Source organism: Kogia breviceps, chromosome 15 (assembly GCF_026419965.1).
Source record: "Kogia breviceps isolate mKogBre1 chromosome 15, mKogBre1 haplotype 1, whole genome shotgun sequence".
In the NCBI taxonomy this organism is placed as follows: domain Eukaryota; kingdom Metazoa; phylum Chordata; class Mammalia; order Artiodactyla; family Physeteridae; genus Kogia; species Kogia breviceps.
In genome coordinates, this window is record NC_081324.1 from 64,211,370 (window position 1) to 64,238,952 (window position 27,583).

At 45.7% G+C, this 27,583-nt stretch overlaps 1 protein-coding gene across 1 annotated transcript in view; it reads right to left on the minus strand.

Annotated features, from left to right (window-relative positions):
• The window catches only part of CRKL (CRK like proto-oncogene, adaptor protein), a 33,031-nt gene that overhangs the window by 4,673 nt on the left and 775 nt on the right, over positions 1–27,583 (minus strand). The window contains exon 2 of the mRNA XM_059041207.2: positions 16,194–16,659. Coding sequence (XP_058897190.1) covers positions 16,194–16,659 — 466 coding nt within the window. The remainder of the gene's footprint in view (positions 1–16,193; positions 16,660–27,583) is intronic.

Below are 27,583 nucleotides of genomic sequence, written 5' to 3' on the forward strand. Positions count from 1 at the left end.
CAGTGGGCCAGTCTCAGGGGAAGGAAGCCCAGCTCAGAGAACTTTCAGACCAACCTTCAGCTTCAGGGTGGTAGGAATCCTACCTACGGCCAGAGGACAGGCACCAGCCAGGGGCTGCTTTGCTCATCAAGGGGAGGCAGCAATTTTGACTTGGGTGTGGTTTTCAAATTGTCTGCAGACCCTGAGCTCTGAGGAGGTGCTTTAAACTCCAACAGATGCCAGATTGGGACTTCAATCTTGTAAAAGTGTATTTTATAAAAGTTATAATCAGGGCTTCCCTGGTGGCGCAGTGGTTGGGAGACTGCCTCCCGATGCAGGGGACATGGGTTCGTGCCCTGGTCCGGGAAGATCCCACATGCCATGGAGCGGCTAAGCCCCTGAGCCATGGCAGCTGAGCCTGTGCTCCGCAACGGGAGAGGCCACAACAGTTGAGAGGCCCGCATACCGCAAAAAAAAAAAATAAATAAATAAAGTTACAATCAGAAGCAGTCAAGCGCGTTCCTGCCCCATTACTCCGTGCTGCCCTGCTGGCTGCTGCTCACATGCTTTCCTTGGAACAAAGCTTCTGTCCCACGTGTCTAATGGAAGGTCCCCGAGAATAGCAAGGTAAAGGGCAAAACACACCTCTCACCAGGCAACAAAGTACACTCAGAAGTGAGCTGGTTGAGGGGGGTTAACACAAGATGGTATCTACCATTCACGTTATTTCCAATGTTTTCTGCCCATTGTAAAAGTTGACCACCCCCCCAACTGCCTTAATTCTTGTAAATCTCAATTTACAAAACACCTTTATATTAAAAAACTTTTAACCTGACATCTATGGGGTTCCATGGAGTATTTCATTTGGGAAAAGGCATCTTCTGCTAACGCTGCTGGGCTAGAGAGCTGACTGCTGGCCCAGAGTGACCAAGGGCCCCAGAGGTGCCCAGGGCCCCGGGCAGAACCACACCTGCCCTTCCTGGCTCCCAGGCGTTCAGGTTACAGGGCTGGCTACTGCACTCTTAAAACCAAACTCCAGGCTCTAAGATGGCTCCTGGTCCACACAAGACGAGCCATTTGTATGGAAGCACCAGGACATCACTTGGCTCACGGGGGTGGGAGACTCGGTGATTAGGTGACGCCGGTGCAAAACAGAGGACTGAACACTGCCCGTGCCCACCCAGTCTGTCCAGGTGGTGATTTCATCCTGACTTGTGTACGAAATCGAAGGCTCAGGCTGGGGAAAAGCTGGGGACGGAGAAGGAAACGTACCGCCAGCAGCTGCTGTGGGGGCCAGAGTTCGATTCAGCAGACGCTGCAAGTCAGCAACTTGGCTGTGTGGCTGCCTTTTCTGAGGGTTCTTGCTGCAGGGCTCACCCTTGATCCTCCACACACTCCACCCTCCTGTAAGGTAGGCTGGAGCAGGGGGGCCAGGGCAGCCCAGCCCAGCTGCACGAGGACCCCTTGGCTCCTCAGCCACTCTCTGCCCTAACGTCGCATCCCTGTCCTGAGGTCTCCCCCACACCCTGCACTTCTGACTTCATCACCCCACTTGCTCACTGGAATGCTCGAACCAGCACACCAACTGCTTAATTCCCCAAACCGACTGCAGTCACAACACTTACATGGACAACAGCGCTATTAACAAATGGAACCTCTTGCCTTGTGGAGACCAGCTTACTCGGGAGTACTTGCCAAAATGACAACAGAAGAGTGTTATCCCCTGAGGCTCCCTGGTTAGAACACAGTATAAATTCAGTTTAAATTTTAAAAAATGGGGGGGAGAGTCCCTAAGTTCCCAGTCTGAATTCTGACTCAAACTCCTCTTATTTAGGAAAACTACAAATTCAACTTTACTGTAAGACGGCTTGTAGACTTAGTCCAGTAATTAAGAACTAGATTTTACATAATGACAAGTTGCAAGACAAAAATAAATGCACTACAGTATTCAGATTTTTGTAACCAAGTACTAGATATGTATATGAGAAAAACAAGGTGTAAAAAGCTAACTACACGTATTTATAAATTAAATTATTATATTTATTTTCAAACTTATGTCATCACCCAACTTTAACAGCTAAGTTGGTGGAACAATTAAAATTTGAAGGTTAACAACTGGTAATTCTATTTTAAGACTTGTATTAAAAATTAAGTTGTAAAATACTTCAGTGGAAAAAAAAATTACAACTGAAAAGACAAGTTTTCTCGTTTTCCCTTAAAAGGAAATAAAAATTTGGGGGAAAGAATAAACTAATTTAAAATAAGAGTTAAGTTTTAAAATGTCTTTAGTAGACTTCTAAAATACAGATTGTTTTAAGACTAGTGCTTAGAGTTCAAGTATTGCTCCCTTTCTCCAAGTAACAATGTTTTTATTCATAGGTGGCAGAAAGAGAAATGTCTTTCTTATTCATAACTAGGATATCACGCCAACTTTTTTTTTTTTTTAACATCTTTACTGGAGTATAATTGCTTTACAATGGTGTGTTAGTTTCTGCTTTATAACAAAGTGGATCAGTCATACATATACATATGTTCCCATATCTCTTCCCTCTTGCATCTCCCTCCCGCCCACCCCTCTAGGTGGTCACAAAGCACTGAGCTGATCTCCCTGTGCTATGCCACTGCTTCCCACTAGCTATCTATTTTATGTTTGGTAGTGTATGTATGTCTATGCCACGCTCTCACTTTGTCCCAGCTTACCCTTTCCCCTCCCCATATCCTCAAGTCCATTCTCTAGTAGGTCTGTGTCTTTATTCCCATCTTACCCCTAGGTTCTTCATGACTTTTTTTTTCTTAGATTCCATATATATGTGTTAGCATACGGTATTTGTCTTTCTCCTTCTGACTTACTTCACTCTGTATGACAGATTCTAGGTCCATCCACCTCACTACAAATAACTCAATTTCGTTTCTTTTTATGGCTGAGTAATATTCCATTGTATATATGTGCCACATCTTCTTTATTCATTCATCCGATGATGGACACTTAGGTTGCTTCCATGTCCTGGCTATTGTAAATAGAGCTGCAATGAACATTTTGGTACATGACTCTTTCTGAATTATGGTTTTTCTCAGGGTATATGCCCACAACGTTTATGATAATTAAAAATAAATTCATATTCTTTGAAGTGTGCCAAAGATTTAGCTTTATAATTTGTATATTCTTTTCCTACAATACAGAAGTCATAAAAGAGGAAAACTCTGATTATGACCACATTGCTGTCTCTAGTGAAGACATTTGCCAGATCAGATCCAAGGAAAGCTCTACTGCAGATGGAACCTTGAGTTGCAGTGGAGACTGTGAAGAAATCACAAAGCTGAAGATCAAGGGGAGCTGATGTCAATGGGGATCTGCAGTCATGACTTGTGTCCAATCTGTCTTATTCCATTAAAAAAAAATATTTAAGCACAAACTTAAGACATGAGATGAAACTCATTTAACACAAAAATTAAGATGGGGCCTAGGTGAGCAGAGAGAATCCTCTGCAAGCAGGAGCTGCTGGGATACTACAAACCCAGGCCCTGCAGCCACCCACACCCCTACCTCCCCCAGACCCTTGGCCTCCTCAAGTCCTCACTGCAGGAACCAGCTGTCTCGTGCCTGGAGCACAACAAGGCCACCAATGTGGGGAGCCTCACTGGCACTCTCTCTCTCCAACATATGAGAGCATGTTCTTTCCTTATTTCCTTTTCAGCTAAGAAAATGATTGCCTGTCTTTATTTTTAAAATAATGAAATAGCAAAGAAATGAAAATTCATGGATATAAAACTACTGACACCATTACAAAATGACTTACAGAATATACAATATAATCAATGTACTGAAATAAGTATAAGGAAAGACAAGGACATGAGACTTCCCTGGTGGCACAGTGGTTAAGAGTCCGCCTGCCAATGCAGGTGACACGGGTTCCAGTCCTGGTCCGGGAAGATCCCACATGCTGCAGAGCAACTAATCCCGCGTGCCACAACTACTGAGCCTGCACTCTAGAGCCCGCAAGCCACAACTACTGAGCCCGCATGCCACAACTACTGAAGCCGTGCGCCTAGGGCCTGTGCTCCGCAACAAGAGAAGCCACTGCAATGAGAAGCCCGCGCACCGCAACGAAGAGTAGCCCCCTCTCACCACAACTAGAGAAAGCCCACACGCAGCAACGAAGACCCGATGCAGCCAAAAATAAATTAATTAATTTAAAAAACTTCCCCAAAAAGCAAGAAAGAAACGGCAAGGACAAATAAGAGGGTCTGTGCGTGCGTGCCTGTAAAGAAGATGCGGTGAGCAAAGGGGAGAGGGACCAGGTGAGCTAATGCCCAAGTGGACGCTGTGGTGCAAAGGGATGATGGCCTGAGGGTCCCTGGGCAGTCTGTAGGTAGGCCTGCACTCAGAGCCAGATCAGACTCTGACAATGATGTTTTAAGAAAAAAAGACTAAGGCCAGAATAGCTGAGACTAAAAAGAAACAAATATAACGCAGTTTTGGCTGATGGGTGCTGTTGGCAGGTATCAGGATCAACGGCTTCTCCCCAAGACTGAAGTTTTTGTTTGATCCACTCATTCGACACCTTACAAAAAATACTTTGGGAGTTCCTTTATCTATGCTTTTCTATCTTCACCTGGACTCTGGATGCTCAGAGTGCATATATTTTGCCTCAAGTTTGTAATCTTAGCCTGCCTTAGCTGATGTTTGATAAATGTGCAAGAAAAAAATCTCACCTTCCTGAAAACCTGGCCCCAGCAGCCCTCTCCCACATCCTGGTTGAGCTTATTCCTCCAGTCCGGGGGCCAGGAACACACCGAGACCTCTTGCTAATGCCCCCTCCTCCAGGTGCCCCCCATCCCCAACTGCCTGGCTCTACCAGCCCAGCCACCTTCCATACCCTGCCACCCTCGCCATTCAGCCCAGCTCCCAACCCCTCCTCTCCCCGAGCCTGGTCCCCACCTACCACCAAGGAACTCCTGGGGCCCAGGTCAATGGGCACAGGTCAATGGCCCCGGGCCAGTCCCCTCCCGCTGGCGCCCTGAGGCACCTGAAGCAGGAGACTTCACCTCCCTCTTGCTCCGCTGCCCCTCTGCCCCATGGGGGCTCCATTCTGCTCCTCATCTCCCACCCCCACACAGCACTCTCAGAGGGAGGAGGCTGGTTTCGCTGATTTCGCATTCTATGTCACAGGGCTCTTGTAAACTTTCCAGGGAAGTCTGCAGAATCAAGGAAAAGAGAAAAAACGACAGGCTGCTGTCCACACGTGCTAGAGACAGATGGCCGAGTAAGCAGCAAGGTTCTGAGGACAGAAGTGACAGGCACAAGGTCCTAAGGACAGTAGAAGACAGACCTTTTGAAAACATAATTAGTTCACTGCTCTACCTTTGAACCCCCAACACCATTTATCTGCACAAGAGCAACATCCAAACTCCTGTCTCCAAGGCTCTGCCTCCTCTGGTCCCTGACTCTTCCTATCTCTGACCCTCACCCCAATCACAGTGGCTTCCTTTCAGTTTCTCAAACCTGCCAAGGTCTTCCCCAGAGATGGGCTGTATGACAGATGCAGGGACGTGATGTACTGGAAGTGCGACTACATGACTGCACAGCGTAAGATGTTAAAAACCATGTTCCAGGCTACTGCCCAGCACCGCCAAGCTGGTCCTAAGAAACCTTGGATCTCTGCTCAGCTTCCACAACTGAAGGAACATAAGCAACCCTGACCAAAGTCAAACACACCTTAAAGACAATCCTAGCTCCCATAAACGGCCTTATAAAGCTGCACACGCCGCCACTGAGAGCAGGAAGGGCTCTGGGCGGCCACCACTAGAGATGGGCTGGATTCTGTACAGTGTACTCAGGACACACCTGAAACTAAGATCTCAGATCTACAACAGTGGGAGGTAAGCAGTCCCTGCTTAAAGCAGGTTTAGGGTGGCACCATGCAGTGACTCATGCTATGACCTTTGGAGTGGGGCACGGCTGGGCCAATGTCCTGGTTCTGCCACTTTTAGGGCTACATTACTGTGACAAACTGTTCAAGTTGTCCAAGTCTCCATTTCCTTTTGACTTCGGAAGGTTCTTGCAATAATTAAAGGAAGTACTAAATGGAAGTGTTAACCACAACACCGAGTGAAGTAAACAGTAGCTGCTATTGGCGCAGAGATTCCTGAGTAGACCAGTCTCCACCCCACGATCATGCCCTCGACCAGTTGTCACTGTCCTCTGGCTGGTTCCGGGAGAACTGGAACCAGCATGGAGAAGCACTGTACTAAAGTGGGTTTTCAACCCTGCCAGTAACAAGGGTCCTCTCAAAACCGACGGGGGATGAGGGGAAGGCCTGAAGACTCGAAGTCTGATACGTCACTGCGAAGGGTCCCAAACAAAGAGGAAGACCATGGGAGGATGCAGAGGAAGGTGCTAGAACATCCCACCCACAACCCTGCCAATTCACTCCTGACTGTGATGGTCTTCACAGGGTACCTTCTGCTAATTCTGCCTTATCAGTTCAGTCAGATGTGCTGCACATCAATTGCAGTTCCTACCCTCTTCACTATGAGACAGACAATAAATAACCCACTGTCTAGACGTGGCAGACACTCAGCAAATGTCTGTTAGATAAAAACAGTGCAAAAAGCGAGTGGCAGAAAAGCAGTATTGAGTCCAGGTTGCAGAGCACAGGGGCGAGGACGAGGGCTTCGCCTGAAGGACCCTGAGTAGCAGAGCCCGGCTGGGTGCAGCCCAGGAGGGTAGAAGGGCTGGGATACTTCTGATGGCCACCTGACCATTAATGCCACACTCTGGCCTTGCAGGAGCCCTCACATGTCAAAACACAGCCTGTCACTCCTCGTGCTGTTTTCTACCTCAGTTGAAGGCCCCCTTCCACGGGGTCCAAGCCCCAGAACACCACACATGGGATGGGACTGGCTGTGGACTGGCTTCTTCCACGGCTTGACCACACAGCCCCTTGGGTCCAGGGCCCAGCACGGTTGGGAGCTCTCAGTGCTGGTCCGGTGCCCTTCCTTGGGCTTCATGGTAGAAGGGCTGAGCCCAAAGCAGCACTCACTTTGGAAGGCAGATAAATCTTGAAGTGGTTGGGTACCAACTCAGCTCAAGGACCACTGTGAGCCTGGAAGGTGTGGCCAACCCAAACAACAGATGGAGAAGACATTCCTTACGTCCTTATTTCCTTTACTGTCACCCTGTGACAGTCCTCCTCATGATAAGAACTGCCAGCGCACTGGGGAGGGTTTGCTTCAACTCTAAGATGGAGCACACACTTGCAGGCTCCGTTCTGTGTGAGGCTGACATGAGGGGTAGGAAGAGGAGATGCCAAGAGGATACTTCCTGATGTGGCCATGGTCTCCTAGAGCCCTGCCTGTCCCGAGTGTGAACAGGAGCTCTGGAAATTACTCTGCCACCTGTCTTCTGGCACCTGATTCAAAGAGCAGTCCTAACCCTGGAGGGCCCGGCACTGGCTGCCACAGTAGCTTTCTGCTTCCCCAGTCAGGCTCCATAAAAACAAGATCAGGAGCGCAATGGGTTACACTGGAGTCAGAAGTCCTAACTTTGATGACAGGAATGGGTCTCAGATATTAAAGATCCTCAAAGTATATGCAGAACTATATGTAAATACATTAATATATGTTGTTTTTCTGGAGAAAGAGTCCACAGCTTTCACCAGATTCTCAAAGGGGTCCATAACCCAAGAAAGGTTATAAAACAAAGCAAAAAACCCACATGCTACAATCACCAGGCAGCTTTCATTCTGCCATTTGTGGCTTTCATTTGTTCACTCATTTAACGCATGCTGAACATCCATGTGCCAGGCCTGGAAGGACACAAGACAGAAAGAAGCAGACAGCCTGCCCGCCCTCGTGGAGCTGCCTGGGCCCTTTGCCTGCTCTAACACCATCCCGTGTGCTCTGGGCACCTGCACCTGAATCAAACCCTCCGTGTCCATGTGCCCTGAGCAGCCATCAAGTGGCCTCATGTACCCTCACCTACAACCGGATGCTACTGATTGGTGCTTTTTTTTTAAAAAATGAATTTATTTCTTCATTTATTTATTTTTGGCCGCGTTGGGTCTTGGCTGCTGCGCGTGGGCTTTCCCTAGTTGCGGTGAGCGGGGGCTACTCTTCATTGTGGTGCACAGCCTTCTCATTGCAGTGGCTTCTCTTGTTGCGGAGCACGGGCTTCAGTAGTTGTGGCTCGTGGGCTCTAGAGTGCAGGCTCAGTAGTTGTGGCATGCAGGCTTCATTGCTCCGTGGCATGTGGGATCTTCCCGGAGCAGTGCTCAAACATGTGTCCCCTGCATTGGCAGGCGGATTCTTAACCACTGCGTCATGAGGGAAGCCCTACTGACTGGTTTTTAATATTGAAGACCCAGTCTCTTTAAAATTGCTATTATCCTTCAGGGCAGTAACTTGGTTCAAGAGGGCTACTTACTGGTTAACACTTCTTATGAAAACACACGGGTTTTATTTTAGGATGCGTCAGGGGTTAAAGGTATGCCATAGTGCAAGAGGAGGTGGGCTATGGAAAGGAAGAAGTAAAACCATCTCCACTCATAGATGACCTGATCCTATATATAGAAAGATTCCAGAAGAAAGCTATTAGAGCTAATAAAACTCAGCGAATTTGCAGGGTACAAGATCAACACACAGTATCAGTTGTGTTTCTATACACCAGCAGTGAGCAAATAAGAATGTAATTCCAGGGAACTCCCTGGAGGTCCAGTGGTTAGGACTCGGCGCTTTCACTGTTGTGCCAGGTTCAATCCTTGTTGGGGAACTGAGATCCTGTAAGCTGCATGGTGCAGCCAAAAAAAAAAAGAATGCAATTCCATTTACAATAGCATCTAAAAGAATAAAGTAACAGCATAAATTTAACCAAGGTGACAGACTTGTACACCAAAAATCACAAAACACTGCTAAAAGAAATTAAAGAAGACTTAAATAAATGGAAAGACATCCAGTATTCGTGGATAGGAAGACAATATTTTCAAGGTGTCAACACTACTCAAAGTGATCTACAAATTCAACACAATTTCTATCAAAATTGTAACAGCTTTTTTCCGCCCCCCGCCCCCGGAAATGGAAAGGCTGATCCTCAAATTCATATAGAACTGCAAGGCATGCTGAATAGCCAAAACAATCTTGAAAAAGAAGAACAAAGTTGGAGGACTCATACTTCCTGACTTCAAACCCACTACACAAAGCTATGGAAATCAAAACAGCGTGGTCTTGGCACACAGACAGACATACGGATCGATGGAATAGAACTGAGAGTTCATAAATAAACTCATACATCTCTGGCCAACTGATTATTATTATTTTTTGCCACATCTTGAGGCTTGGGGGATCTTACTTCTCCGACCAGGGATGGAATCCATGCCCACTGCAATGGAAGCACAAAGTCCTAACCACTGGACCACCAGGGAATTCCCTGGCCAACTGATTTTTGAAAAGGGTGCCAAGTCCATTCAATGGGGAAAGAACAATTTCTTCAACAAATGGTACCAGTACGACTGGATTTTCTACCCGCAAAGAATTTGCAGGTAGAAAGAATTTGGATGCCCACGTCAATCCATATACAAAAAATTAACTCAAAATGGATACATGACCTGAATGTAAAAGCTAAAACCATAGAACTCTTAGAAGAAAACATGGTGGTAAATCTTCATGACCCTGAATTTGGCAATGGATTTTTAGACATGACATCAAAAGCACAAGCAGCAAAAGATAAAAATAGATAAGATGGACTTCATCAAAATCAACAACATGCATTAAAGTACACTGAGAAGAAAGTACAAAGACAACCTACAGAACAGGAAAAAGTATTTAAAAATCATACCTCTGATAAGAGTTTAATATCCAAAATATATGAAAAACTCCTAAAACTCAACAACAAAAACCAAACAACCTAATTTAAAAATGGGCAAAGCTCTTGAACATTTTCCTAAAGAAGATATAAAAATGGCCAAGAGGCACAGGAAAAGACACTTAACATAATTAGTAACTACAGAAGTGCAAATCAAAACCGCAAGATGCCACTTTATAGTCAGTAGGATGGCTATAAATTTTAAAAAGAAGGAAAATAACAGGTGTTGATGAGGATGTGGAGAACTGTGGATTGCTTGTGGGACTGTAAAATGGTGCAGCCACTGTGGAAACAGTTTAGCTGGCCTCAAAAGTTAAACAAAGAGCTACCCAGCAATTCCACTGTTAGGCATATACCCTAGAGAACTGAAAACAGGTATTCAAACAAAAACGTGTAGATAAACTTTCGTAACACTAGCCTCGATAACCAAAAGGTGGAAATAACTCTAATGACCATTACCTAATGAATGGATAAACAAAATGTGGTCTCTATCCATACAATGGAATTTTACTTAGCTATAAAAAGAATAAATATACTTGCTATAACATGGATGAACCTTAAAACATTATGCTGTGAAATAAGCCCAATCCAAAGGACAAATACTTTATGATTCCATTTATTATATAAGGTATCTAGAATAGGCAAATTCATAAAGATAGACGGTAGACTAGAGGTTACCACCAGGGCCTCAGGAGCGGAGGGTGGGGAGTTACTGCTTAATGGTTATAGTTTGGGGTGAGGAAAAAGTTTTGGAAACAGTGCTGATGACTGCACAACACTGTGAATGCAATTAATGCCGCTGAATTGTACACTTGAAAAGGGCAAATTCTGTTATGCACATTTCATCACAATTTTTTAAAAAATGAATAATCTAACATGCCAAAGACCACTGAGTTGTACACTTTAAACGGGTAAATTGTACAATATGTGAATTTTATCTCCATAAAGCTGTTTAAAGAAAGACTGTGTGGGCTGAGTCCTAGCTCTACCACATACCAACTATGAGACTGTCAACAAATTAAACAAACCTCAAGTTGTAAGTGCATAAAATGGGGCAGCTATGAGGATCAACTAAAATATTCTCTGTGAAGCCCCTAGCTGATGGTTCTCCTTACACAACAGCTATTACCACGTATGGAAAACTGAGGTTAGCTTAATGACCAGGCTGGGACTGGCCTTGTCTGAACAAAACCAGGGCCCCAATTTCACAGTACTCTCACTCAATTTACATAGTAAGAGGAACAAAACCCTTTTAAGAATTTTCTCTAATTCACAATCCAATGAGAATATGATATGCTAGAAAAATAAAAAGTTACCTTAGGTACAGAATTCCTAAAACTCGATGCTGTTAAGGACAAGTGACATGTCAACAACAGAAGGATGGAGAAGGAGCCTGGCAGCCCTGATGAAAGTCCTTAAGAAGGTGGGTGTGAGCTTGTGGGCATCTCTGACAAGCCTTGGTGAGGAGGGGAATCGCTGAGACAGAGCAGCCCCCTCACGCTGGGAGGCTATGCCTCTGACCCTTACAGACCTCCACATGCAGACCCGACATCACTGTGGGCACACAGTTCCAGCCACAGGAACTCACAGCTGATCCCGGAGAGCAGAAAAACACAATCAGCACTGAGGAAACCTAGATTTGCTTTGTAGATAACTTCCTCTCAGTAAGTGGAAGCAGCGATGAAGAAACTGCTAACGCGAACATTTAATTCTAACCAATGAAGCAAAACCAACTGGTGGAAGTAGAAATCTGGGAATTCTAGGCCAGTCAGTGAAGGAAGTAGTACCATGGGTCTTAGGAAGGTCAATTAAAAAGATTGAGACCAGATACAACTCAATGTCTAGGGGTTTTCAAAATGGGGAGTAGACAACCCAAGAAATGTAAACAACACAATCGCAGATGACCCCAATGGGAGTGAAGAGCAGGTTTCTTGAGCATGCTGGTGAGCTCACAGAAAAATCATGCACCACAGATGAAAGGATGGCCTCATGCTGATAAGGACAGATATCCAAGTGCTGACCAAACACACTGGCAAACAGGACCAGTCCAGTGCTGGTCATCTGCCACAGAGAATTACATCACAGAACACTCGCAGGCTTATGAAGTGTCAAGTCTCTTGGTTTTTGTTCTAACAGGGATGATGGCAAATTCTATGAAACACAAAAGGTGAGCGTGAGATCAAACCTGGACAAAATTCTGGATGCAATTAGCAGACAGATGGTTTATGAGCATTTAGAATGGGAAATAGGGTCTCCGGAAGGCAGCATGGGCTCAGTCAGGAACAAGTCACACCAGACCAACCTCACTGTCCTTTTTTAGATTATCAGACATGGATCAGGAGAGGCTGCAGAGAAGGATCTGGATCATGCATTTATGAAGTTTGCAGATAACCTGAAACCGAGGGGGTGATCAACATGCTACATAATGTAATCAGGATTTTAAAAGACCAGAAGCATACAGGTGGGTAAGACCGAAAAAACCAACAAACAAAAACCTCAAGAGGGACAACTGCAGGGGCCCACACTGAGCTAGGCAGGTACAGGACAGGGATGAGGCAGCTGGTTTCTCCCTGGTGGGAGCAGAGACCGTGACATGAGACTGTGTCCCAGGCTCCACAAAGACGGGCCCTCTGCATTGCTCCCTGCTGCACTCCCCACTCCTGCAGCCACATCCAGGCACTCAGGAAACCTCTGCTGAAGAAGGGAATGTTTTTGGAGGTGTCCATGGTGAGGCTGAGGTAGGAGGTGAGGCATCAGGAAGACAGAGCTAAGGACCAACCCACTTGCCCTCCTTGACTCCATCAACCTATCCCCACTCCCTCCACACCTCACCCGCAGCCCCTAACCCACTTCACCACCATTCCCTTAGCCCACACCACGGGGCACTGCTCCATGAGGCTCCATTCAGACTCCTGGCTGTGCGTGCCCAGAGCTAAGAACAACTCTGAAGGTGCTAACAAATTTCTGCCCTTTCCTAGTCAGGGAAGTATACTGGAATATGAGTATGGGAGACTGGTATTATTATTATAGAGAGACTCAAGCATTTGCTCTAAATTACTTAAAAATCAATCAACAGGGCTTCCCTGCTGGCGCAGTGGTTGAGAATCTGCCTGCCAATGCATGGCACATGGGTTCGAGCCCTGGTCTGGGAAGATCCCACATGCCATGGAGCAACTAGACCCGTGAGCCACAACTACTGACCCTGCGCGTCTGGAGTCTGTGCTCCGCAACAAGAGAGGCTGCAACAGTGAAAGGCCCATGCACCGCGATGAAGACTGGCCCCCACTCGCTGCAACTAGAGAAAGCCCTCGCACAGAAACGAAGACCCAACACAACCAAAAATAATAAATAAAAAAATTTTTTAAAAAGTCAATCAAGGGCTTCCCTGGTGGCGCAGTGGTTGAGAATCCGCCTGCCGATGCAGGAGACACGGGTTCGTGCCCTGGTCCGGGAAGATCCCACATGTCGCGGAGCAACTGAGCCCGTGAGCCATGGCCGCTGCGCCTGCGCGTCCGGAGCCTGTGCTCCGCAACGGGAGAGGCCACAACAGTGAGAGGCCCGCATACCGCAGGAAAAAAAAAAAAAATAAAAATAAAAAAAAAATAAAAAGTCAATCAATAAAAAGGTAAACTGCCTACCCGCAAACTTTAGAACCTCTAACAGTTGTGAGAAACGGTGATTTCATGTCTCTATGAAGGCCACAAGAAAATTGTTCATCTCCTCAGCTTAGCTCTCTGCTGATATGGTCACAGCTCGAGTCCAAGCTTTTGTCTTTTGCCCAACACACCCAACACTCTCAATGACCTGCAGCTACACAGCGGTGTTCTCTTGTTCCTGCAAGCTCTTCCTTCTGCCAGGAATGCCTCCTCCCACTTCACCCAGCTAACTTCTAGTTAGCTCAGTTCAAGGGTCACCTGCTGCAGGAAGCCTTCCCAGACCAACACCCACCCACATTCCCATCTCCTACCTCCATCTCTGCTCCCACCTATTCTGTGCTATCAGATCACTTACCACACTGCTGGTTTCTGCCTCTAATCTTTCATTAGGTGGCAAGCTCTTTGGTGGCAGGATCCTACAAGGCACCCCTCACAAGTTGGATGCATGAATGGATGATTAACAAACATACATCAACTCTCAGAGCCAGCGTGCCTTTTAGGCTTAGAGAATTTGAGAAACGTGCCCAAGATCACACCAGGAACAGCTGGGACTCGAATGCGGGCCGCTGTGTCAGAAGACACAACTTGGACTGCAGGTTATTTTCTAATGACCACAGCACCCTTGCTCCAAACATTCTCTTCTGCCAATGATCTATCTTTGAAAAGGCCTTCGCCACTCCCTACCACCTGAGAACACCCCTGCTTCCCAGGAGCCCTTCCAGCCCTGCTCCACCAAGGGCATGGGAGGCTCCCCTTTCAAACCAAATCCCAAGGATCAACTAGCTTCCTGAAAAGAGGTGAGCAAGAGAGCAAAGTGTCTAAACAAAGACCTCTCTTCACGTGCAGGAATGTTCTTTCAAAACTCAAGTTTTATGAAAAAACCTTGTGAACTACCTCAGGAAGTAAAGTTCACCTGAACCATCCTCACTTTGTAACACCATCTCAAGGGGAATAATGAAGCTTCAATTACTGGCACATTTTGTCCTACTTGTCTCACCTTTCTTATTTTAATTTTAATACTTTTCCTGGTAACCTAATTGCAACAGTCCCAAGAGGGGACTCTTTTTAACAAGATCCAACAGGCATCAGTTTTAGAAGATAACATAATTCACAGAAATACTTATTTATGGCATAGCTGAAAGTCTCATTTAAACACACAGCACAGGAAATACCATGAAGTGGAATTTGGCAAAGGTCTATTTATTGGGTCCACTAACACTCTAATCACCTAAGGCAGCCTTTCACGAGGCTGACACAGCTGGGCTGGTGTCACGAGGAGGCTCGGACCCATCTCCAGGGCCTGAGGCTAGAAGAGCAGTGTTAACGGCCGAGAAGATGGGTTATCTTTAAATATGCTTCACGAACCAGGCTCCTTCACCTCACGCCGGCCTCCCTAAGGCACCCACCTATGTATCCACTCCCCAAGCTCTGAGTGATCACCTCTACAACCCCCCGTACACACTCCAAAGAACACACATGGGAGAGAGGGGTTTCTAAACCACACATCTTAGAGCCAGAAGTCAACACACAGGCATCCTAAAGGGAGTGAGGCTTTAAATCCTGGCTTAGGTAAGAACCCACTTCCTAACTTCCTTTACGGGGCTTGGAATTCTGACTGGGAGCCTGGACCCCCAGGATCTCATCCTGGTGTGCCAACCATCAGTTGCATAACACAACTCTAAATCCTAGCTCCCCACTCCCATGAGGAGACCAGAGATGTGGAAGTGCTCCCAGAACCTGAAACCACTAAGCAAACTGGAAGGTATTTAGAGCACAGAACACCCCAAGTTATTTTAGGGTGCTGAGGTGTGTACCGTGCAGGGGCAGGTCTGTGGGGGGATAAGAAGGCCAGTAGGCCTACTCAGCCAGGCCTCCATCTGTGGAGGGAGCCTCTTCTGGTTCCCTTCCTGTTCTTCCACTGTGAAGTATAAAAGCACCAGGTCCTCCCCAGCCCCGGTCCCCGCCTCAGATGCTCTTTCCTTAGAGCCAACATGAGAGGGAGAAGTAACCTCAGACTCTGAACCAAACCTCCAGGTGTAGTTCACTTGGGTATTACTCTTGGTCCAAAAAAACCTGAGGATAACCAGTGAAAAAAAACCACAAAAATCACAGGTCCCTTTGAATCTGAGGGCAGGCTGCTCTGAAGCAACAGGCCCCATGACTTCATCCTCCTGCCATGCACCTGGGCTGCCTCCCAGCTCTGCCCTACTGTGACCTTGGGGTGAACACACATGGAACAAGCAATAACTTAATCTCAGTTTCTCTAACACACATGTGATGCAACGATACTAAGGAAGAGTAAAAAAAAAAACCATACTCATATTATAATGATATTTACATTGCAGTGTGATTCACAAACCATTTTCATAAGTTACCAATAAACGAAAGAGCTGGGAACTGTGGTACCAAATCCCATATTCTCATACAATAATATTTAGGGCCCACCTCACTTATGTAATTTATATAAATTTATACACGAGTAAAAAAAATAACACAAATAAATATATGGGACCATTCTTCTAAAAATATGCATTTTTAGGGAATTCCCTGGCAGTCCAGTGGTTAGGACTCCGTGCTTCCACTGCCTACGGCATGGGTTCAATTCCTGGTCGGGGAACCGAGATCCCCGCAAGCCATGGCCAAAGAGAACGAAAACTGAGTGTCAAAGAACCCAAAAAACCAGCCTTAGTAGATTTTACCTCTAATGCCAGGGCGGTCTTGTCATAAGCACAGGGCACTCTTTTCTGAATTGCTTTTGCAAAGACAGGTCCATTCTGTGTGGATGGCAAAGGGCTGACCGCTGCCCCAGGAGTGCTGGAAACTGCAGGCAGAGGAGCCGTGGTCTGAGGCTGAGCATACGCGTGAGCAGGTTCTGGGATCCCGTAACTGTTGGAATTCCTATTCCCATGCTTTCCGTGTGGCGAGGACCTCACAAGCTTTTCCACATAAGGGACGGGAATCATCCCTACCCGGCCATCCTTGTTCCGGGCACTCCACCACTGTTCTTCCGGCTTCTCTATTATCACCAGGATCTCACCCTTTTTAAAGGGCAGGTCTTCGGCATCATTCCCAGGAAAATCATAGAGAGTTCGTACATATTCCAGATTTTCTTCTGCTGTAGGCAGGCTGGGTGCTGATACAGATCCCATTGGTGGGCTCGGATACCTTCAGAGAGAGAGAAAATTAAGAGAAAAATCTTACTCTATACCAGTGTTTGTCAAACTTTTAAAATAAACCAATTAACCCAATAACATTATTTCCCTCTCCATATTCTCAGTCATTAAGAAGGTCCTGTCACACTGTTTTACCCTCTGTAGTTTGTAATGCAATCGACGTTAATATCCTGAATATTAACGTTAGGTGCATAGCACCCCTCCCACATATCTCTGTTTCACAGGAAGCTTTTGTTTACACATACAGATACCTGGTCTCAATTTTTAAAATTATTTTTAAATCCCCAGTAAGTTCAGCTGCCTTCTTCCTTAGGCCCATCACAACCACCACACACTCTTCCTTCTGGTCCTAATCTAGGGCATGCACCCTGCACACTTCCCCGGGCACCCAGAGAGATGACAAAGGACTTTGTGCCCCTCAAAATATAAAAACCAGAAAAGGGAGTATATACTTGCATTATAATTAAAAAGAAAAAAACCCCATACTGCATCTTGTACAGGAATCATCATCTGAGCCTCAAAATGAAAACGTGAAAATTTTCATGGAAAAGCTCAGACGCAAGAGCTCTCACCTAAGCATGACACCCCCGGCCACCCACTCTTGGAGCTCCCCTGTGAGTCTGCCCCACACACCTGGAACCACCTAGAGTCGGTTAGAAAAGCACTGTCCCGGGCTTCCCTGGTAGCACAGTGGTTAAGAATCCACCTGCCAATGCAAGAGACACAGGTTCGAGCCCTGGTCCAGGAAGATCCCACATGCTGTGGAGCAACTAAGCCCACGTGCCACAACTACTGAGCCTGCGCGCCTAGAGCCTGTGCTCCGTGAAGCCACCGCAATGAGAAGCCTGTGCACCGCAACGAAGAGTAGCCCTGCTCTCTGCAACTAGAGAAAGCCCATGTACACAGCAACAAAGACCCGACATAGCCAAAAATAAATAAATAAATAAATTTTTTTAAAGAAAGGAAGGGGGGCTTCCCTGGTGGCGCAGTGGTTGGGAGTTCGCCTGCCGATGCAGGGGGCGCGGGTTTGTGCCCCCGTCCGGGAGGGTCCCGCGTGCCGCGGAGCGGCTGGGCCCGTGGGCCGTGGCCGCTGAGCCTGCGCATCTGGGGCCTGTGCTCCGCAACGGGAGAGGAGGCCGTGACAGTGAGAGGTCCGCATACCGCAAAAAAAAAAAAAAAAAAAAAGGAAAGAAAAAGAAAAGCACAGTCCCTTCTCTTCAGCAACACCCCATCTGGAATGCCCCTTCTGCAAGAGAAGTACAGAGGTCTCTCTTCACCTAAAAAGTGTTCTGGAAAGTTGCGAATACATGAAATTTTGGGAAAACCTATTTTGCTGTTAGCATTTCCTCCCCTTAACTTTTTTGAAGCACAGAATCTATACCAGAGTAACTTCACCCAGAGTCTCCACCTCTTTAGGAGGTGACAACTGCAGAGTCATCACCAAGGCTGGTTCTGGAGCAGCCCGAGGGAGAACCCTGGGATAGGCAGGGCCTATGCCTGCTTAACCACTGACTACAGTTGTTTTGTCTTCCAGTAGATCATGGCCATTCCCTCTTTTTCCTCCAATTAATGACCTAAAAAGTTGTTTCACGTAACAACATGATCTCCTAAGTTGAAGCACTTCAATTAAAAAAAAAAAAGTTTCTTTTAAAAAAAGTGTTACCATGTTACAACATTCGGCAAAAAAGGAAAACAAAAGAGAAAAAAATCCCACAGTTCCCTCCCTCCCATCTGCCCACTGTATGGCTTGCTTTCTTTTTTTTAAACATCTTTATTGGAGTATAATTGCTTTACAATGGTGTGTTAGTTTCTGCTTTATTACAAAGTGAATCAGTTATACATATGTTCCCATATCTCTTCCCTCTTGCATCTCCCTCCCTATCCCACCCCTCTAGGTGGTCACAAAGCACCGAGCTGATCTCCCTGTGCTATGCCGCTGCTTCCCACTAGCTATCTATTTTACGTTTGGTAGTGTACGTATGTCTATGCCACTCTCTCACTTTGTCCCAGCTTACCCTTCCCTCTCCCCATATCCTCAAGTCCATGCTCTAGTAGGTCTGTGTCTTTATTCCCGTCTTACCCCTAGGTACTTCATGACCTTTTTTTTTTTCTTGGATTCCATATATATGTGTTAGCATACGGTTATTTGTCTTTCTATTCCCGTCTTACCCCTAGGTACTTCATGACCTTTTTTTTTTTTTCTTGGATTCCATATATATGTGTTAGCATACGGTTATTTGTCTTTCTCTTTCTGACTTACTTCACTCTGTATGACAGACTCTAGGTCCATCCACCTCACTACAAATCACTCAATTTCATTTCTTTTTATGGCTGAGTAATATTCCATTGTATATATGTGCCACAACTTCTTTATCCATTCACCTGTTGATGGACACTTAGGTTGCTTCCATGTACGGCTTTCTTTCTTAAGAGTCCCATGTACAGGACTTCCCTGGTGGCGCAGTGGTTAAGAATCTGCCTGCCAATGCAGGGGACACAGGTTTGAGCCCTGGTCCAGGAAGATCCCACGTGCCACAAAGCAACTAAGCCCGTGTGCCACAACTACTGAAGTATGCGCCTAGAGCCTGTGCTCCGCAAGAAGAGAAGCCACTGCAATGAGAATCCCACTTGCCGCAACTTGAGAAAGCCCGCGCGCAGCAACAAAGACCCAATGCAGCAATCAATCAATCAATGTCCCATGTACGCATGCCAGGGGCAGTTTCTGCGTTTCCTCACTATACTGCTCTTGCTTCATTCAGTGAGCCTGCTGCAAACAAGCATCCCTGTGTTTCTGAATGGTTCTTCTTTCTCTCTATTACCATCTTCACATACTCTTTTGAATTTAATTTCCCTGCACTGTATTTCTTGTAAAGCCTAGATTCCTGGATTAAAGAACAGGAACATTTTCACGGCCCTCGGTACATTTTGCCACACTACTCTCCAAAAGTCTGTCTTGTAATTTGGCAAAACTTACATCTTTTAAATGTAAATGACTAACTTCACAGTAGTCAGGATAACTTGGTGGTTGGAAGAGTGATTTAAAACCTCAAAGGCCGGGCTTCCCTGGTGGTGCAGTGGTTGAGAGTCCACCTGCCGATGCAGGGGACACGGATTTGTGCCCCGGGAGGATCCCACATGCCGCGGAGCAGCTGGGCCTGTGAGCCATGGCCGCTGGGCCTGCGCGTCTGGAGCCTGAGGCCAGGGCGGTGAGAGGCCCGCGTACCATAAATAAATAAATAAATAAATAAAACCTCAAAGGCCTTATTACTTATTAACAACCTGACAACGAAGGGGCAAACTGCTTACTATCAGTATATCTAAAAAAGAGTGAGCAGGAACAGCAAAACAAAGAAAAGACTGACAGTTATACCTCCATTGGGGACTGCCTGCAGTCTTGGCAGAGAGTAAATTATTGAATCCCCACAGCAATCCTGGGAGGTACAATGCTTTCCACTTGGATTTGCACAAGGTAGTGTCCTCACTCACAGCCTCTCAGCTCCTCAGCCGCAGGGACAACCCATGGGTCTCTCAGGTGTCTGAGAATTAATGCTGTGTGTGAAACACCCACAACAGTTCCTGACTGGCACCCCATCAGCTCCTCACCCCCCACCCCTGAAAGTACACCCCTGATCCTAATTCAGGGCCACGGAGATTCTGTGAGAGTTTGGGTCACACTATACAAATCTCAGATACTTCACTAAGAGCACACTTGGTTCCACTGCAGACACCTCCGAGGGTTATTTTACTGTTTATACAGTTAAAAGTTAAAAGCAGTTCCACAGACCATGAGAACACTAGTACAACTTCAGTAGCGATTAACACTAATGACATCCATTTACCCAGGCACTCACTGGCCTTATTATGTACTAAGAACTTGGGGGACAAACAATGAATCAAAACCAAGTTCCTGCTCTCAAAAGACTGCAAACTTAGTAGCAACAGAGACTGGAAGGCAAATGAGAGCACCAAGTGTCATTCATGTGTCCCACAGAAGCTGACGGGGTCAAGTTCTGCTAAGGGTCAGAACAGGCAAGGGGATGGTGCAGAAAAAGCCAAAGACTACCCCCCTTTAAAGCTGAAAGATTTCACAGAAGACAAGCTTACAGATTCTACATCAGAAAACTCAGAGGCCCAAGGGTTCAAACGCTCCCTTCCCAGCTTCCCCACAGCTTGCGGGGCTGTCTGGTTCCCACAAAGAAGGCCAGGAGAGGGCTGGCCAGCACACATTTGAGGCTTGCTGGCTACATATGGCCTCTGTCAGATAGTCTTCTTTTCATATAACCCTTAAAGAAGTAATGACCATTCTCGGCTCCAGTACCCTATACAAAAACTATCTGTGAGTCTGGCCAAGGGGTCCACAAATTCTGGCCTACAGGCCACCGGCCCACTAGCTGGTTTTACAAATAAGGTTTGAGTAGAACCCAGACAGGCCCATGTGCTCATGGGCTGCCTGTGGCTGCTTCCGCAGTAAGAGGGCAGAGCTGAGTGGCTGGGATGGGGACAACAGGGCCCACAAAGCTTAAAGTGCTGACCAGCTAGCCCTTCACTGTGAGCTCACTGAGGCCTGGTATAGACAGCCAAGGCGGAGCTGGGGAGCATGCTCGTGCAGACCTGACAAGAGGGAGGACAGCTTACACTTTCTCCACCACTTCACTGCTACAGTGATCTGGGGCTCCTTTCCTGATTCAGCACACGCACAGACATCCCTAAATATGACAGGAAATCAACCTCCCAGCCACACCCCTGACAAACTCAAAGCCCTCCACTCCCCATTTTCTCAAACTCATGTATTCATCAAAATCCCCTGCAAATTATTAGTCCCACTGCAGAGATGAAAGCATGATGATGCCAGGTCAGAAATACTTAACATATTAGACCCCACTGCTCAAAGAAATAGGAAACATAAAACTGGAACAACTCATTGTTTCTCAATTGTTTCGCAATTTGTTCCTTCATCAGGACTGTAAATAGCATCCAGCACACACAGTTTCCCAAGCCCATCAAGCACACCAGACCCATGCTTCTTCTCCCTCTCCCTCTCTCGCCAGCTCTGGAAGAGAAGAGGCTCCTCATCGAATGACAATGAATCTCCCTCCTCCTTTGGTTAAAAGCATTCTCAGCTGTGTGTATAAATCACAGATAAAACATTTTCTTTAAACCTCAGCTTTAATGCCTTCTATGCTTACAATCACCTTATTCCTGTTAAGGAAGCAATACAATCAACTTCTGGCAGGATAGAGTTTCAAAGGTCCTGTTCTAGTTTTTAAAGGGGATAACATGGATATGGAAGATTTTCCTTATTATATACATGTATACACATACTCTTGCGTATGTATGAAAGATTTCACATAAAAAGTTGGAAAACAAAACAGATGGTAAAAGAATCAATTCCAAGAAGACTGGCTAAGTACCTGTCTGCTCAAAGTGCTTCCAGCGCTTCTTACCCCTCGGTGGCCCTGAGCACGGAGGACTCTCCCTCCATCCCTGACTTCGCACCTTCACCAATGGCTCTCCGTTGGCAGCGCCTGCCTCTGCACCTCCATCCACAGCTTCTCTGCCTCTGCTCATTCTGAGGATTCCACCAAAGCTTAGACCTAAATCTGTATATTTGGCCCCCAACCCTCTTCTCATTAACAAACCCATCAGATTGCTGAAGCCCGCCTGGCGTCCCTGTTGAAAACCATCGACCCCCTCCCCCCATCCCTCCTCTCCATTCTCTCAGAGGCACCATTCAATCATCCCTGAAGCCACAGCTCTCCACTCACCTACAGGCAACTGCCCAGCGACGGCTGTCATCGGCTTCCACCTTATATTCCCAACACACCAGATCTCAGTTCAGCTTCTCACAATCCCTTCCCCTGTAACAGCCCTTAATTAACCCCACACTCCAGACTCTCACCACCCCACCCACACCAGTTTCTAAAATATAAAACTGACCATGACAGTTCTCTTCTTAAAAACTTTAGAGGGCTCCCACTGCTAAACTCATATACAAAGCACAGAGGCCCTTCACAGTTCAGCATTCTTAACTTCCTAGCTCACGGCCCCTCACTCACACGAACCACACCTGTGCCTTTCCCAGCACCTCTTCTACCTCATACACTTGTTCTCATCCTTCAAGAACCAGTTCATGTGAAGTCAGAAAGAAAGAGAAAAACAAATACCATATGCTAACACATATATATGGAATCTAAAAAAAAAGAGAGAAGGTTCTAATGAACCTAGGGGCAGAACAGGAATAAAGATGCAGATGTATAAAATGGACTTGAGGACATGGGGAGGGTGAAGGGTAAGCTGGGACGAAGTGAGAGAGTAGCACTGACATATATATACTACCAAATGTAAAACAGATAGCTAGTGGGAAGCAGCCGCATAGCACAGGGAGATCAGCTTGGTGCTTTGTGACCACCTAGAGTGGTGGGATAGGGAGGGAAGGAGGGAGACACAAGAGGGAGGGGATATAGGGATGTATGTATACATATAGCTGATTAACTCTGTTATACAGTACAAACTAACACAACATTGAAAAGCAATTATACTCCAATAAAGATGTTTTTTACAAAAAAGAACCAGTTCATAGAGTACCTTCCCTTTCAGGCCCTGCCTGACCCTTTAGTTGACCATCCTTGCTTTTAAGCTCCCACGGTATTCTATTTTCATTTGTTCAATATAGTGAGCTTCTCAAAAGCTAGGGCCGTGGTTTACTTCCATTATATGACTTGAGTCTAGCATTGGGCTTTGGGATACAGTAGGCCTCAATATATTGAAATTCCTGCTAAAATTAAAATGCCCAAGACACAGGGAAGCATTTCCCCTAAGCCTGGGTTAAATCTGTTCCACAGACAAGGAGATTCCGTGTGGCACCTGGTTTGCTGTCCAAGCCTCTTCGCCTCACCACCGCAGAACTCACACTTGGCTGTTGTTCCTGACCAGCTGCACATGCCTGATGGTCCCACCTTACTCCTTGTGATCTTAACTCTGACTCCAGGATAATCACCACTGCCCCCTTTCACTTATCAGAAAGAACTAAAATATTTTAGCCTGAAGGAACCTTAGCACCTTAAAACCTAGTCTAACTGTTCAGATCAAGAGCAGAATCATTAGATTAAAAGTTCTCTGAATTTGAGTGTTAAACAAGAGAAAGGTCATAAAGCAAATGGCTATCAGCACTTTACGTGCCATGGGAACACAATTCTCACCTGGGCAAGACTCCATTCCCAGCGTAATGACATTTATGGATCCCATCTAAATTGAACTTAGGTGATTTAAACTACTGGTAAGAAGAAACTCAAAGGTTTATCCACAGTGTCCAATTCTATGCTAATCAAAATCACTGTTAATCCTTCTCCCCTACTCCTAATTACAAAAGTCCAAAAGTTCCCTTAAATATTCAGACAGGGGCGGCATGGCCATGCTACCTGGGGTACCCTCCAGTGCCCCACAGTGTGGCCTCTGTGGCACACGTGTGAGGGTCCCCTTGGGATGCTCATGTTAGACAGTGCATCCTTTCTCCATCCTCCCACAGCTACTGTCTGTATCAGATGACATGAACTTGACCTTTTAAATAAAGTCTCAGTAACCAGGAAGCTCCTCAAGAGCATGACAGGGACTGCTGAGTCAACATTAGTTCCATATTACCAGCACATGCAATGAGCAATGTTTGCTGAGTAGAAAACAGGGTTTTCTCTATGGGTCAACTTGCCTCAGTTTTTCAACTTTTTCTCCCAGCCATCATATAGCTACATAAGCTAGAACTGGAAAACTTTATAAGCAAAGCAAGCTATGCAAAACACACTTTCAATTTTCTAAACCGTAGGAAAATGTATTTCATAGCTAAACTAAATCCACTCAGAAAACTGAAACACTCTGTTGTTAAATTGGAAATAGCCTCTATTAAAACAGAAACAAAAAAAGCAGTAGCACCTACCTGAATACTATAACCTAATAAACAGAATCCTAAGTGTTTATACTCAAAAATGGAGGTGAAAACCACAAGGTTTCTGTTTATCAAATGATTTTTAATATAAAAATTACACCCATATGCAGAAAAAGAATCCTTTAGGGTCATTCAAAAATCAAAAGCCACTGACATACCTTTCGTATTTAAATTTAAAATCTAAGACAGAAATGAATACCACAGACAAACTCAAAAGACAATAAGATAACCCAGAGAACAGACAGCTACAAATATACCAAGTCATCCTTGTCTCTTCCTTTCTCTTCCCCATCATCCCCCCTCCCACCAGCAACTTATTTTCAAACCACAGCCATCACTCAGTCTACGTAATGTCTCCATGATGGATAGATGGGCGACTCATCAGTCACCATCATTCTGACCTGGATTGCAGTAAGAGTCTCGGCTTCAAACCCCTTCCATGGCACCCAATTTCCTGCCTTTGACTATTACCTGTCCAAACTCTTCTAGATCTGCATCTCAGAGCCACACTCACAACACATTGCTGTCTTTCCCAACCCAGAACTTTGCATAAGCTCTCCCCCTCCTTGCCCAAGCCTTGCTCCTCCTCCCTTCTGCATTTTCACACTTTCTCTGACCTCACCACCTCAGGTTAAGTCCCTTCTACTAGATCCTCTCAGCCTAGAATGATTTCCTTCATAGCACTCACAAATCTTGTAGTATTTTATTTTTCTACTTTTCTGTCTGTCTCCTCCACTAAAATCTAAGTTCCATGACAGAGAAAGCATGTTTGTCACCCCTCTTTCCCAGTACCTATCACTGGAACATAATTCTCCTGTAATATCTGAATAAAAATTAAAAGTTAAGGAACATTCCAATAAAAAAGATCAGACTAGCACAAAACAAGCACCAGTTCTTAAATTCTGAGGAAGTCATACAGTTGTGACCTTTCACTAAGCAAAACAGACCCCCCAAAAGAACTATTAGCCAAGGGGCATGAAACTCTGGCTTCAGGAGCTCAGTTTTGAGGCCTAAAAAAGCTAAACCACTTTATTTATCCCGTCTGGGGTGTGAAAATGCATCACCCTGATTTCTGCATTTGGCCAAGGCTTGCCTGGCGTAGTCTCCGACAGTAGGTAACACATCAACCAAATCCTCAGGAGAGGCAATCCAGATTCAGTGTGACAAAGTAAATTCAGCCAGGATTTGATTCAACCAGCACTGTGACAGCCCTTGGAGACAGCAGGGAAAAGGAAAAACTAAACTACAGCAAAATGCCTGGGGCAGAGGGCACAGAGGAGAAACAATCAAGGGGAACTCGAGGGGGTCATGTAAAGGCCCCAGCACCACAGGGAGGATTTCCGCAGGTGAGGAACCGGTGGAGGGAGGCGCTCCACGGAGGGCAGGCAGTCTAACGAAGGCCCGCAGGTGTGCGTGGGTGTGCAGGGCTGGCTCCCGGGAAGGAGGATGAGAGGGGTGAGGGCAGACACCACACTCACCAAGTTACAAGGGCACCTGGGAAGACGCCTGAAGGGGAAGTTTGCGGTCGTTCATGCGGGAAGCCGCTGCAGCACAATCCTTTTTCTCCACCCAGAAGGGGATCTAGTTATTCACTCACAGCTGCATTACAGTACCTGTCACCTCAAAGTAAGCACAACACCTGGCACACAGCATGACATGCTAAATGCCTGAAATTAATGATATAATTCACCTCCACAAGCTAGGAAAGTAATTTACTTAAACGTATTTAATATCTCATTACTGTGGGTTCTAAGAGTCTCTCCAACCCCTTATATTGGAATTACATGTGCTGAAAGTTGACTCCAGTCACCAGTATCTTCGGGGATCTGGAGGTTTCACCAAATCAGATTATTTTTGGTGTCTAGGTCTTCATTATACACTATCTGATTTATAATCACTTTCTCACAAGTTTTTAAAAGTCCATTTAGTTCTGCAGTTAACCTCAAAGTTATGCCACTGTCACGCTGTTCCTTCTGTCTATTCCACAGAAGCAACGCTGAGGCGTCCAGTGGGTGCTCCTTAATTAATATAATAGCTTTTAGTGTTTAGAGCTCAGAGTAGCATCCTGTCAGAGAATCTGTAAAGTCAGAAACATCTCATCCTGAAAAATCTGTCCTTTTTAAACAAATGTTTAAGAAATTAACTGGGCAGTGAAATACCTTTTACTTTTAAAATTGTAGGCAATCTCTTCAGCTTAAATTTGGCGTAATTTAAATAAAAGAAACCTCTAGCAAAATATTAAGGCAAATAATCAAATGAAAAGAGGATGCCTAATGATCGGTGTCACTCTGGGTTAACTTTAAAATAGATACTAAGTCATTAAACTTAACACAAAAAGTACAACTGAAATTCAAGTAAGATAGAATTAAGATGAGTGTCATTCAAAAAATTCTCTTAGTGACATTCTAGCCTCATTCCTCCTTGGAATTTAACCAAATGGATTTCCAGTCTATGGACGGTCCAGCTTGGGGGGAAACTTAAAAAAAAAAAGTCTTCGTTGAAGCCAACGCACCTTCTTTTACAATTTTTGTAATTAATGTGTTATAAAATAGATGCCTAGGTTATTTCAAACTTGGCACCAGGGTATCAATATACAGTCCTGATATTTCACAGTTAAAGGTATTTGTTTCTAAACGCTAAAGCATTTTCATCTGCCCAGTGTTCCGAAAGCTGCAGTCCAGGAGGTCTTAACCTGGAGTTCAAAAACCCTGAAAGGTGTGCAAACTCGTGTGTGCTTGCGGGGGGTTGGGGAGGGTAGGCTAGCTTCAGAGTCTCAACCGTGGCCCAAAAAAGGTTTCAAAAACAACAACAAAACTCTGCTTTAGCAGGGTAATTAAACCAAGAACGTAACGATAGGCAAAAAGCGTCCATTTTCAACTAGGCACCCGCAACTCAACACATTTAAGACGCACCCCTTCATCAACAATGACCCAGATCCTGACAATGCCTTCGGTTCTGAATGCCCTCCGGAAAATAACCC